Genomic DNA, 14,286 nt, shown 5'->3' on the forward strand with positions numbered 1-14,286 from the left:
GAAACCACGAATTATTCCATTTATTAGCTAAATTGATAATATATCAAAGAAAATAATACGAAAATATATAAAATATATATACAGTAACTGTTAGAAATATTTATTTATTCTCAAAATTACATTTTTTGTTTTTTGAAGAAAACTGATGGTTGTTTTTCTGTCATATTCTGCTGAAAGAACTGTCGTTATAGTCTAAGATTCCACCGCTTGATCTAGCAGGTATCTGTTTTTTTGATTAAATTAATTTTAAAGGAATCTTGAGGATGTATGGAATGGATTAAGGATAGGTTGCCTTGTAAAAATTAGCTGCAATTACCTGTAATTAATTTTAATGTCATTAATATACTAATATAACTTGCAGCTATATGTTTTTTCAGTCACTCTTACAGCATTTGAAAAAAAATGATGTCACAAATCAAAATAAAAATGGTTACCAGCTCTCAGTCTTAATTAATTAAATTAAAGTTTTATATATATTGAAAGATGAAAATCCATGGTTGCCAGTTGCACAATGGCCGCAAACAGAGGTTGCCATGATTTTTGTGAACGACTCTCGTTCCAGGTAAATGGAAGCGCACGCATTGTTACGTTCGATGAATAAAGACAAAGCGTGGCATCTGCGACACTTATACAGTTTATGTGCATTTTAGGCATTTCGTAGTTTCATTTCATTATGCCCAAAAATTTATGTTTAATAAATAATTAATGAACAAATAATGAAACTTAATTTTCACAACTTTTATTTTACTATTTTTAACAGCACGTAACAATGCGTGCATCTTCTCTCTTGCGCTTCCACTTACCTGGAGCAAGAGTCGTTCACAAAAATCATGGCAACCTCTGTTTGCGGCTATTGTGCTACTGGCAACCATGGATTTTCATGTTCAATGTATATAAAACTTTAATTTTGCATAAAAATTAAAAAAAAACGATGAATGCAATTAATTAACAATAATATACCTGTTTACACCTGGCAACCCTAATGCTGCGGCCGACTGAGAGCGGGCAACCATTTTTATTTTGATTTTGACATTATTTTCTTTCAAATGCTGTAAGAGTGACTGAAAAAACATATATCTGCAAGTTATATTAGTATATTAATGACATTAAAATTAATTACAGGTAATTGCAGCTAATTTTTACAAGGCAACCTATCCTTAATCCATTCCATACATCCTCAAGATTCCTTTAAAATTAATTTCATCAAAAAAAAAACAGATACCTGCAAGATCAAGCGGAAGGATCTTAGACTTTTAGTGTCCAACAGTAATCGGTATCCTATTTGTGTCACATCGCCGTTTGTACCGTTTTTCTATTTGTTTTTGATGAAATATTTCACCTTGCTCTTTACTCACGTCACCAAGACTTTCCGGGAAAAGGTCCAAATGGGACTGTAAAAAGTGAATGTTATTCCATTTTTTAGTAACCTCTTAGTCCGATCAATGTATTTTCCATCACAACAGAGAATCTCATAAACTAATTAGTCAATTTATTGGTTGCTTTTTATCTTTTATTTTAGTCAAAATATATAGAACTAAGTGAGTTCATGTGCTGCTAGGAGCGAATCTAACGGGTACCCAAGAGGAATTCGAAGTTTTCCTATGAACTATAATGCAAACAAAAAATCTTGAATGAAATCTGAAATTTTTTGTCAAGGGTTAGCTGCCCTGGTCAAAGAAATGAGAAAAAAGAAACTTCTAATGTTTATCGACAATTGCACAGCACATATCCCAAAGATCAAAAACATAAAAATTGAATTTCGACTTCCAAATACGACATCGAAGCTATAACCGTTATATCAAGAAATAATAAAGAATTTTAGCTCTTTACAGAATGGAAGTTGTGCACCAGTTGCTTCGTGATATTGAAGACAATAATCTAACAAAAATCAATGTCCTCGACGCCATGTGGATGGCCTCAAAGGCTTGGAACAATGTAGCTGAAAACACAATTGAGAACTGTTTCATAAAAGCAGGTTTAAACAGCAGAATCAAAATGATGAAGAGGACTGTCCTAACATTATTGATAGACCAGATGCAATTGAAACTCCCGATCATGGAAAAAAGTTAAAAGACATTGAACATTGACGGACTTTCATTTGAGGAATGTGTTACATTTCGATGAAGAGCTGGCTGTATGCGGTATACTCAGCGATGCAGACATTGTCGAATTCGTTTTGCAAGGGGCAGAAGAGAATGATGACGTGAAAGAATATAGCAATATCGAGGATGTACCAGAGCAGATTCCGTGATGCATGATGTGCCATAATCACCTTGAAAAAATTTCTACAAAATAAAACAGCAATGAGTGATCGTGAAATTCAATCAATAGTTGTCCTTGATGATGCATGGGACAAAGCGACATTTACTGGTAGTAAGCAGACAACAATTCTGGATTTTTTTTAATCCTAAATGAAATTTGATTATGTATTACTGTAATTTCATTCGATATTTAATACTGTACTATATTTCATTTCATTATTGCAATTCGTTAGCTTTGTTTATTATGTATTACTGTAATAATGTATCTTTTAATGAAATAAAATATAATTTATCTTATTGCAGTGTTTGCATTTACACCATATTTTGCTCCATAATTCGCATTGAAACAAAATCATGGGGTTTGTTGTGAACCTCAATATATCGAATTTTTCAAAATAATTTTAATATTAAGTCAGCTCTTATTTGTTTCAGATATATCTGCATTGCAATAAAGGGAAAGACGAGGTGTACATGCTGGTGGGAGCGAAGACTGCGGGGGCTACCCCATTAGTTATAGCTTGCCGGAATGGACACTATGATGTAGCAGAATATTTGATAGAAAAATGCCATGCTGATCTAGAACAACCTGGTTCCGGTAAGTATCAATTGATTTTTATTGATTTCTGTAATATATTACACTGTTACGGAATCATATACGAATATTGGTATACCGAATTACATCAACTGTGTAAAAAACATATTTATTAATAAATTTCAAGCCCAAAATTGCCATCATGTCTTTACCTGGTAATAAGCAGGTCAGTAAATGAGGTCATTCAGAATATCTAGGGAAGGTACAATAAGAAGAAGTACTGAGGAACTAAAGAAGACACCATTTATTAGTACACAGATGGTTTAAAAGCTTCGACAGGAGCTGGAGTATTTGGAATTGGTACCAAATACTTATCACCAGTTAAAATGAGCGTAGAAATGGATATGGGTAGAAATGTGACATAGCGGTTTAGCTATTGCATTCCCATGAAACAACTCGTATCATGACATGAGAACAGAATGAAACTTGAAATAACGGCAATGCGGCGATCCTGAACTGGAGCCTTTCTATAGTTTAGAAAGTATAGGAGTTTCTAAAGAGGTCGGAAGCCCTCTGACGGTGTCTTCCCAGCATGGATCACTACAAAAAGTTCACTCGAAATTTTAATACCACTAATTCCAAAAAATTTTTGGATCTCAGCAATGCACTGTCGACTCGAAAAACATCTCATTAGAATAGATTCAACCAAAACTGCAGAATCTGTGGTAAGGAGGACATAATTGTGTTTCACTTAGTTCTAGAATGCCATAAAAATGCTTCAGACAATACTGTACTAGCAAGTATCAAACCTTATTGAAGCCACCCGAAATAATAAAATTTATTAGAGATTTGTGATTGGAAGGCGAGCTGAAGATGATAAAACTAGCTCTAAGAGGGTGCAATAGAACTTGAGGTTATAGTGTAATTTACTTCTATAAATCTATTTGATTACTTATAAAATGTAGGTGCTATTATTCCCTACTCTCTACTATTAAATTTTACCACATAATTATAAAAAATGAAATGAGATACGTGATTTCAAAATTGCAATGACTAGACAACCTAATTGAAATTTAAATATCTTCTATCATTTCAAATATATAAATTTGTTTGTAGTAATATTTGACGGTGAAACCATCGAAGGCGCTCCACCGTTATGGTGTGCAGCAGCAGCAGGTCACCTTCATATAGTGAAACTTTTGATTAGTCACGGTGCCAAAGTCAACACTACTACACGTACCAACTCCACTCCTCTTCGAGCAGCTTGCTTCGATGGTCACCTCGATATCGTCAAGTACCTTATTCAACATGATGCTGACATAGAAGTGGCTAATAGGTAAGAATTATAAATTTTACCACGAATGTACCATATATAATAAATACATCCATTATACGAGTGCTCCTTACAGTATAACACTATCTATTATTCATTAATGAATAGTATTTCGTTGTTCACTGCATGATATGACACATTGCAGTAAATTAAATATATATATAGATACATATTTCACTTTTACATATATTTCCTAGTAGCTGCATCTGGACATAAGCTTCAAGGACCTACTACACGGTACTGATTTATATAATAGAATGTAAGGTCTTGTTTTTCATCTTCTTAATCTTCCTTGTTGACTGAAACAGCGATACACACTGGCGGGGATTAGGAAGAAATATTATTTATTCTTTATCTCAATATTTGCTACATTAAAAAATGCAGCAATAGCCTTCAAAGATGTAAGAAATAAGGATTTCTCTTTGAAAGCACTAAGTGACACTGGGTTTAGTAGCAGATATGAAAGCTTGCGAGCAGTTCAACAACTTTTGATAGATATACTGCACACTCTGGAAAATATTGAAGCGACCAACTCAAAAACTGAGATGCTCACATGTATTACGAAGGTTGAATTTATTTTTGTATTGAATACTATGAAGCACTTTTTTCAAATAACTAACATCTTTTCAAAGTACCTACATAATCATGATGTATCCATTCATATAGTAGTCCAGCTGTTTCACACCGTAGTATCATAGTGACATAAATGGTTGGAGAAATGAATAAGAGTTCCAAAAGTTTTTACTGAAGAACTTTTAGTAAAAGATACGGCTTTGAAGGGCCAACAGCTCAGCGCAAAAGAAAACTTTCACCTAAAATAAAAGGAGGAGATGGTCATCTTGAATATGATTTACTTCAGGCTTATTTTCTAAAAACGTTTTCCTATCTTCTGCTGAATATACTGAGTGAGAACACTAGGTCACGATATAAAAAAAAGCAGCTGGTTCTACTCTACAACATGGAATTGCTGACGGCTTCGATGAAGAACAATTAAGTTTGTAAAGATCGCATCAAAGAAGCATGTTTTGTTGTGAGTTTCGCGTTTGGTTTGGGAAATGTCACTTCAGTCTCAGAAATTGATGTATTTTTGAAAATGAAGCATGATCAGACCAATATGATCGACATTTTGTGTCAAATTTGGTTTCTCAATTCAATTCAATTTGTTCAAGCTTCTGCAACTGCTACAGCATAACGATCTTTCGGTGTCTTGAAACACATACAAAACTATTTGAGAAATTCTATCTTCAAACAATAATTTTTAACTATAGTATAGCTAATAGTAAAAGCCATTGAAAATTATGCGGCTAAAACACATAGAGATATTACCAATAGAGTAGGCATGCCTACAAGTGAGAGCGTCTCGCGAATGAAAAGAGAAAGAGAATCATTTATGTATTTCTATCTCTTTCTTTTGTTGCGTACTGCACATGATTTGAAATATAATATAATCGAATGTATCGTACCCAATTAAAAAGATTTTATTGAAAAGCCGAAAGTAATATTAGTATACGTACTGTCTTTTTATGTAGTTGTACTAATTTATTATTAAAGAATTGTTAAATAAAGTGTTTTAGTTAATTGTAGATGAGATCTTGACACCTCGGCCACCGTGCATTCATGGATATACATACTGTGAAGTACTTCAAAAAGTTGTGGGCTGAGCTCAACATTAGCTCAACCTATTTTTATTGAATATTACTTGGGAAATATACAATTGTTTTCATTGCACTAGATTTCGTTTATCAACAGTATTGCAGGAAAGATCTTATTCTGTTTCAATTCATGTTCTGACACGAAATCTAATCAACGCGCATGCGCCATTAGACAGAGACAGCAATACATAAATTATTCTCTCTCTCTCTTTCTATCGGCCAGACGCTCCCACTTGTATGGGCGCCTATAGCATGCCTACTCTATCTGTAATATCTCTATGCTAAATCATCGACTTAGAAGAATGTAGGGAAATTTATGCCTGGCGAAAATCAAAACATCTAGCTTTGATTTAAAGCACTGACACTTTGAGAAGACATGTAGTTTTTCGTTTGTTTTGCTCATAATTTCTTTGTATGTAAGCAGTATTTTTAATGGCCTAATTAAACTACCAATTATAATTGTATTCAGCTTTTCTCACATTTTCCAGTAAATGCCTATAAGTCCAAAAATCAAACAATAACATGAAACAATCTCTTACAATGTCATTTTTAGTTGTAAATTTTACCTTGCTTCCCTCCTACTTCTAACGTCCAATCGCGCCCACTGGGGATAAATCAGTTATTTCGTTTTAAACATCTTTTTCTATTGGAGGTTCAACATTTATTTCTTTCCATTATACCTGATACACATTTAAGGAAAAACCAACAGAATTGCACGAACCCAGGCGAGACGTTTTGAATCGAATAGCTCATTCTGTCTCGGGATAGCGGGATGAACAGATTTCGTAAACCTAGAAGCTGCTCCTAGAGATTCGGCACGCGCGACTTAGTTTGGTTTTTTGTTTTGTATAAAATTTTGTGGATATTGTTTTTTTTTTGGTGTTTAAGTATTTATCGAACTTTGATTATCATACTACGGAAATCCTCGACCTTAAGACTAGTGCCCACAGTTTTCTTTTTCTAGTCTCAGTATTGATGTCGATACAGCTTTATGAAACCCTACAACACGTGTATGAAACTCACATAAATTATCTGATAAATGGCTTTGTTGTCAATAACGTAGCTTTTATCGATGATCGAATTAACCAGGTAATAATCATATGATAAGAAAGTTTTTACCTGATGATGGATTTTATAGAAAAATCGCACATGGTTAGCTTTGTTGTTATTTGTACTACCAGAAAAATACTATTAAATAATTTGCGTTACCCCAAAAAAACGAAGAAAATACCGTACTATCGGAATATGTATACTTCTGACAGGAAAATGGAAGCTCTTGACTAAGTCAAGGAGTAAATAGCTCTATTTTAATTCGTACCATCCAATTATGATAAATTTTCTATTTGTTCCTCTCTAAAACCGAAAAAGTTTTTTAACGACGGATCAACTGCGGTAGATATCCCCGATTTTAATAAAAAATTAATTCAATTTACCAAAAGAAATCACACATTATTCGCTTTGTTTTCGTTTGTACTATATATAAATTATTGTTAACTAATTTGCACCCTCAGATAAAGTAGAAAAACATAAAAGTAACATGCGTTCTAAAAAATTATATCCTTACAGAAAAAATTCGACTTTAATCAAGAAAATTTTCTGGTTTTATTTTCGTTTGTACAACCTGAACATTTTTATTTGTATTTCTAGGCTTCTAGGCATATATAGAAAAATATGTTTTTCTTAGGATAAACCGAAAATATTTATAATCAATTTTCAGTACATTTTTAATGTCTGCTAAATCAAAATATAAATTATATATATATATATATATATATATATATATATATATATATATATATATTCATAAAAGAAAACCTTATGGCTATTTTAATTTTATATAATCTTTCCAATCTGTGGTAAAGTTATAAATCAAAAATGAAAACCTACTTCCATAACTTCCATAAGTCTCATTCAATAGTCAAGAATAAGCAAAAAGCAAACAACTTTTTGATTAAATTTTTGCATTAATGCTGATGTTAGCGGATGTTTCCATACAATACCTAATTCAAACATTTCAAGTTACCTACTTTTACTAGTACCTACATGGCCATGACAACTACAGTTAGATGCAATAATAATTTTTTTCATTTACTATTAAGATAACAATAGATGATTGATAGCAAATGGTAAGTTTATAGCGTTTTTCTTTAGTTGTCATTGAACTTCTGGTTCTATGAATGTTGACTGATTCCTTAATGATAGTGAATTATTTTTATTCTCAATAAACATACTATATACTCCTGAACATGAATGTGTCATCACTTCACTTACAAGATCCGACCTCGAGAGGTGCCCCAAATTTCAAATTGAAAATTTCCCCATATTCCGATGTTTGTGAAAAATATGTCACAATTGCGATTTTTCTTCAATAGACCGAATACATTTTTCGGGATCGAATTTTCAATACGATATTCAAGTAGTAGAGGTCAAATATGACATTTTATCGAATATATTATCTCGATATGTCGAAGTGGGGGGAAACATATACGTTTTTTGAATATTTTCTTCTCTGTACAAAATGTGAGGAATTTTGAAGCATTACAAATAGTTAATAATATGGAGACTAGAGACTTCGAACAATGAGCCTATTCGTTATCGAGCCTCTTACTACATTTTGACGAATCTTCAGTATTGGGATCGCTTTAAAAATTTTCATCGTAATAACCTGTTCTGAAAACAATAATTATTATTAATTATTAATAAATATTATACTGAAGCGAAATCCTTTTGACCACTTCCCCCATCATTCCTTCTACAAATGAAAATACGAATATAATTTTGTAACATATTTCAAAACTACCACAAAAATTATATGATTAGTACGTCTACTGACGTCTACTTATTTCGATATTTACCAGCAATACCAGATATCCATGACTACCGACTTGCTATCGCTGTAATAATAATTAATAGGTGTTCAAATTTATTACGAAATTTTTAACGATTTTAGAATAAAACTAAGTTTATTTTAATACGGACTAAAAGTGCCTATTTTTAATTTTAATTTTAATCCTTATAATATAATATACTATTTTTAGAACGCACGTTACTTTTATGTTCTTTCCACATTACCCGAGCGTTCAAATGAAAACAAAGCGAATAATGTGTGATTTTTTTTTCAAATTGAATTTTCTGCTAGAATCAGGACTTTTTACCGCACACAAGCAGAAGGCACGATCATTGGAGCAGTTGATCCGCCCTAAAAAAATCATTTTTTCTCAGTTAGAACTTTATTGAATTGAGAAGTTTACTTCTCAATTCAATCGAAAGCTTCCATTTTCTGTCAGAAATATATGTTTGCGGAGAGCATATTTTCTCATTTTCTTCTCCTTTTTGGCGTTTACGGAGTATTTCGTTTGTCGATGTTTTTTGTTCATCAGACTAACAGCACTGCAAGCGAAACGTAGATACTAAGTAAAACGGAAGAAACCAAATTAGATATATAGGAGAGGAAATTACTTATAGGACTTATAGTAAACGAGCACATTAGGAGGGAAAAAGATGGGAGACATACGGAGAAGTAAAAACAAGTAAATAAAGAGAATCTGTATGATGTACAAGAAATTAGCAGGAAAGATCCAGGAAACTCGGATGGATGGGACCCTTAGCAAGAATGCTGGAATCAAGAACGGCGAAGAAAATTACTGTTACAATGGCAGAAACACAAAAAAATAGACCTAAAAAGATATAGTATGCAGAGGTACAACGACATTGGAGAGATGGAGAGAGGAACTTGGGACTGGAAGACGAAGACAAGAAATAGAAAAGAATGAATAAAAAGTATTATCACGCCATAGGCCTAGATGGCAAAATATTTTTTGACTCAGCTTTTCATTTCCTCGGTGGTGAAATTCCAAAAAGTAGGCATATTGATGTCTTGATTATGGCTTTAAACTCCAAAGTCGGGAATTTTCAAAACCGATTTAACCTAGTTCTTTTATTCATATATATATATATATATATATATATATATATATATATATATATATATATATATATATATATATATATATATATATATATATATGAAAAAAATATCAAATAATAAAAATAGAATATATCTAGCTAAGGTTGTAGAGAGGGAGATATCGCTGGAAATGTGGCAGAACAGATGGACTTATACATACAATGTAGGACAATGGAACAAAACATTGATTTCTATAACAAGTGGGCAAAAAGAAGACATGGGTCATTCAACTATTACCTGACGCACCACGAATGTTTTTAACATTATTTCTATCGCTTTAAAATCAGAGTGGATTCATCTTTCCAGTATTGTTCCAAATATGACGATGCAGATTGGAAGTAGAAAACAAAATAAAGTCATAAGTAGACATGCTGAAGTAATATTTTAGGGTGGTTCCAGTATGTCAAATGGTAGAATTTGTAGGGATTTGAGTGGGTGGAAACCAGACACTACCAGTCGTGAAACAACAGATAGGTGTGAAGATTTTCCCTGTCTATGAATAATTCTCATGAATGAATAGTAATTGATAGCTTTTAATGAGACTTGCGGTTTGTATTTATTTTGGCATTTCAATATCAAAAAAAGTTTGATGGGTAGATCATTGATAACTGCTCAAAAACAATTATTAAAAATCTAGTATCTATTAGACAACTAAATAAATATCATAGAAAAATAGACGCACGAAAAAAGTAATATAGATTTTTATAAATCAAATTTTGAATTTGAAATTTTCACTGAAAATTGTACGTATAGTTCGAAAATTATGATAAAAATACGGTTGTGAGTGGTATCTACAATCAGTTGATAGGTGATCTATATAATTTACAGTCATATTTTCCAAAAAGCAGTAAAAATAAACAAATTTTCATTTTTTATGCGCATAAACAAACGCAAGGAATAGAGTCCGTGTTTCAATAACAATTGGTATTACATAAATGCTGCACAAGTTCAAATGATTGATATTTTTACTGGTTTTTAATTTTTGAAGTTATTTTAGTGATGAGAATAATACTAGGTATCATTTTTCTCTGATATCCTTATATTTGTATTTTATTTTAGGCATGGACATACTTGTCTAATGATCGCTTGTTATAAAGGACACATCAGCATAGCTAAATATTTGCTCAGCATAGGGGCCAGTGTTAATAGAAAAAGTGTTAAAGGAAATACAGCGTTGCATGATTGTGCAGAATCCGGAAGCTTGGAAATTTTGAAATTACTGCTAGAACACGGAGCAAAAATGGACGTAGATTCTTATGGTAAAACAAAACTAAATCGTACGAAAAAAAGAACTATTCTATTTTTATGTGATTTTGGTTTTAGGAATGACACCATTGATGGCTGCCGCAGTAACAGGACATAATCATATAGTAGAATATTTAATACAAATTCCAAATTTGGTCAATAGAAAAGAAAGAATTGATGCTATAGAATTATTAGGTGCAACTTGTGTTGATAAGAAACGTGATATGATAGGTGCTTTAGAATTATGGAAAATAGCATTATTGGAAAGGTAAATAACGTCAATTACATATTAATCATAAACAAAGTGATATTATTTTTTAAGAAAAGTAAAAGTATTGGGAGTATTTATTTCAATATTAACACTCCATTACAATCATCCTTTGAATGTACTTCAGCACATGCCTTATATCTGGGGGAAGCAAAATAAATCCTACATTACGAGGGTTGCTACTTAAGCTTTAACATATGGCAACACTGATGTGAATATTTCGTTGGTATCATTATAAAATTTGACATTTTTAACGGTGAACGTACTCAGAACGTGTGCTATTTGAGTTTATAAAAGAAACTTGAAACATTCATCTTGGTCGAAAAATGGAATTAAATCGCGAACATTTTCGTGTTTTCGGCATGGATTAAAAGAAACAGCAGTGTGCCTCTTGTTGATGAAGCACTATCTCGAGCCACCGTGCTTCGTTGGTTTTCCGATTTCAATCGTGCTCGCACTTCTCTACGGGATGATTTTCGTGAAGGTCGTCCAAAATCGCCTAATGTGCCAGATAACATCCATGATGTGCGTTAACTGATATTGCAAAATCGTTTGGAAACAACATAATTTGACAATCACTCAAAAAAAGCTCGTGTCGATTGAAAGAAATGCTGAAAAATTTCAATCGCGGTGCTCCAAAACACGTCTATAAGATCGTTACAGGCAACGAATCATGAAACTAAACATCAATCGACTGTATGGGTATTTCAAGACGATCCAAATCCAACAGAAGTTGTTCGTACACGAAGCGCTTCGAGGTAGATGGTCCCCTGTTTTTTCGGAATAACTGCACATATTGACACCGTTCAATTCTGAATCGTACACCAGTATTTGTTCGCCAGAATTATTCGAAAAAATCAAGGAAACCAATCGCAGAAAACGAATAATTCTCCACCATTCAAAACATCGAATTGATGGGTCATCCGCCGTACAGTCCTTGTTCGGCATCCAATGATTCTTTCTTATTCTCGCAGATCAAAAATAAATTGCGAGGTCAACGTTTTTATACACCCAAAGAAGCAGTTAGTGCGTTTAAATCACATGTTTTGGAGGTACTTCTATCGGAATGGACAAAATGCTTCGACGATTGGTTCAAACGCATGAAAAGTGTATTGACAATAAATCCATATCCAATTACAAATATTTGCTTTTATTTGTCTATCTCAAAACTTTAGTAGCAACCGTTGTACATATAAAAGATTTTTTAGGTGAAAATTATTTTAATAGCTCAAATGAAAAATTCTGTTTGGTGAAAATTGTATAAAACTAATTAAAACTTTGGTACTCTCATATAAAGAAATTATAGAGTGCACCAACTTCTTGAAGAATTAACTCTCCTTGCAACTATGGATGGTAACACTATTAATTAGGAACTTGAAAATGAGAATATTTGTAATGAGAGGAGTCATGCATTTAAAATCAAATATTTTCATATGAAATTGACACCAAATAATTCTATTCATTAACAATCAGGATGCATTTTGTTCTATCGAGTTGGCTCTCAGCTTTCAGCTCTCAGGGACGTAATGAGGTCTTTTCCAGTTAAACCTTCTATGGGCTTCTGTTAATGGTTTGAGTACTGCATTATATGATTTTTGAATTTGTTTTTCTTTAATGATTTCCTTAATGTTAGGTATTTCTAGATCTTCTTGTATTGTTTGGTTTAATTTATATCACTGTATATTTGTTACCATTCCTAGTATTTTTGGTTGGCTTTTCAGAATTTGGATTTATTCAATTTGCTTGCATAACATCAGAACTCTATTCCTTAAACCCATATTTGTTTAATGATTGCTTTATGTACTTTAATTATTGCTTTAATGATACAAGGAATTTATTATCTAATGATATTTTGAATTTTTTCCTGATTTGCTTGTTTTTCTTGTGTGTGCCCTTTCCAGGTGAATATTTTGTTCATTTGCAGGATCATAGGTATGTTATGGTTGATGACTCATTTATTCGTATATTGTCTATATTTACTGGGGGGCAGTTGTCTTTTCTTAGTGTAAAGTTTACTTGGGCAGATTTGGTCTCATTGATTTTGATTTTCCATTTATGCAGCCTAACTTGTAATTGATCTAGGTGTTTTTTGAAGTGTGTTAGATATCTCCAATACATCATCATGGCATGCTAAAGTGGCTGGGTCGTCTGCGAATGTTCCCATAGTAGTGTTTCTGTTGATAGGTAAATCTACCATGTAGAGTACATACTTAGAGAATCTAGAATTCTTACCTGTTGTACTCCTGCTGTTATAGGAGAGCTGCTAGTCACTGCTTCGTTTACAACTTAAATTGCCTCTCACTAAAGTAGTATCTCGGCAATTTTAAATAAGATATAGGAAAATACTTTTTAATTTTGTATAAAAGACCTTCCAAAGGTCTGGTTCACGCCTAAGAAAACAGATGTGTAGTGTTTTTTGTGTTTTAAAATTCGATATACTTCTGGGCTCTGTGAATTTGTTACTCAGTGGAATGATTTGTCCAGAATCCAAACTGATGAAATGGGATCCAATTTTGTGAAGTGTGATCTAGTACACAAATAATTAATCAGTTTTAGTTTGAAGTCACTTAGTTAACAATTGATATTTGAACTAGTAAAATAAATTTAGTGAGATACGAGGAAGACAAAAAAAAAATAAATTGGATAAGTGAAACTCAACAAAAATCAAATATCTACAATCAATTTAAGTGAATCTTAAAACCTGAATTTGATTATAGAATCATATTGTGCTCAGTATTTATACAGTAAAAAGCCCACTTTGGTTTTCTCAGTCTTCAACACAATCATTAAATATCATCAAAGTTGCAATCATCTGGACAAACAAAAGAACAATATTGTTGACAAAGATTTGGGATGCATCTTTTGTAAGTGTATCTGATGAGCCTTGTTAATATCGTGTTCTCCCAATAAGGCTGAGAACACTTTCATGTTGTTGTTTCAGTAACTGCTGAATTGTTGCTAGGAACTACGTCCAGTGATCTACTGACGGTAGAAGGAGCTGAGCTGAAGGAATAGGAGAGCTGAGGTT

The 14,286-nt window shown here is 32.5% G+C and overlaps 1 protein-coding gene across 3 annotated transcripts in view; it reads left to right on the forward strand.

The window, feature by feature from the left end:
* Window positions 1-14,286, forward strand: part of LOC130900321 (protein fem-1 homolog CG6966) — a 131,158-nt gene that overhangs the window by 98,466 nt on the left and 18,406 nt on the right. For all 3 annotated transcript variants that reach the window (XM_057810846.1, XM_057810847.1, XM_057810848.1), the window contains exons 2-5: window positions 2,694-2,856; window positions 3,910-4,129; window positions 10,805-11,004; window positions 11,069-11,258. In XM_057810846.1, coding sequence (XP_057666829.1) covers window positions 2,694-2,856; window positions 3,910-4,129; window positions 10,805-11,004; window positions 11,069-11,258 — 773 coding nt within the window. The remainder of the gene's footprint in view (window positions 1-2,693; window positions 2,857-3,909; window positions 4,130-10,804; window positions 11,005-11,068; window positions 11,259-14,286) is intronic.

The sequence above is a fragment of the Diorhabda carinulata genome, chromosome 12, assembly GCF_026250575.1.
Source record: "Diorhabda carinulata isolate Delta chromosome 12, icDioCari1.1, whole genome shotgun sequence".
In the NCBI taxonomy this organism is placed as follows: domain Eukaryota; kingdom Metazoa; phylum Arthropoda; class Insecta; order Coleoptera; family Chrysomelidae; genus Diorhabda; species Diorhabda carinulata.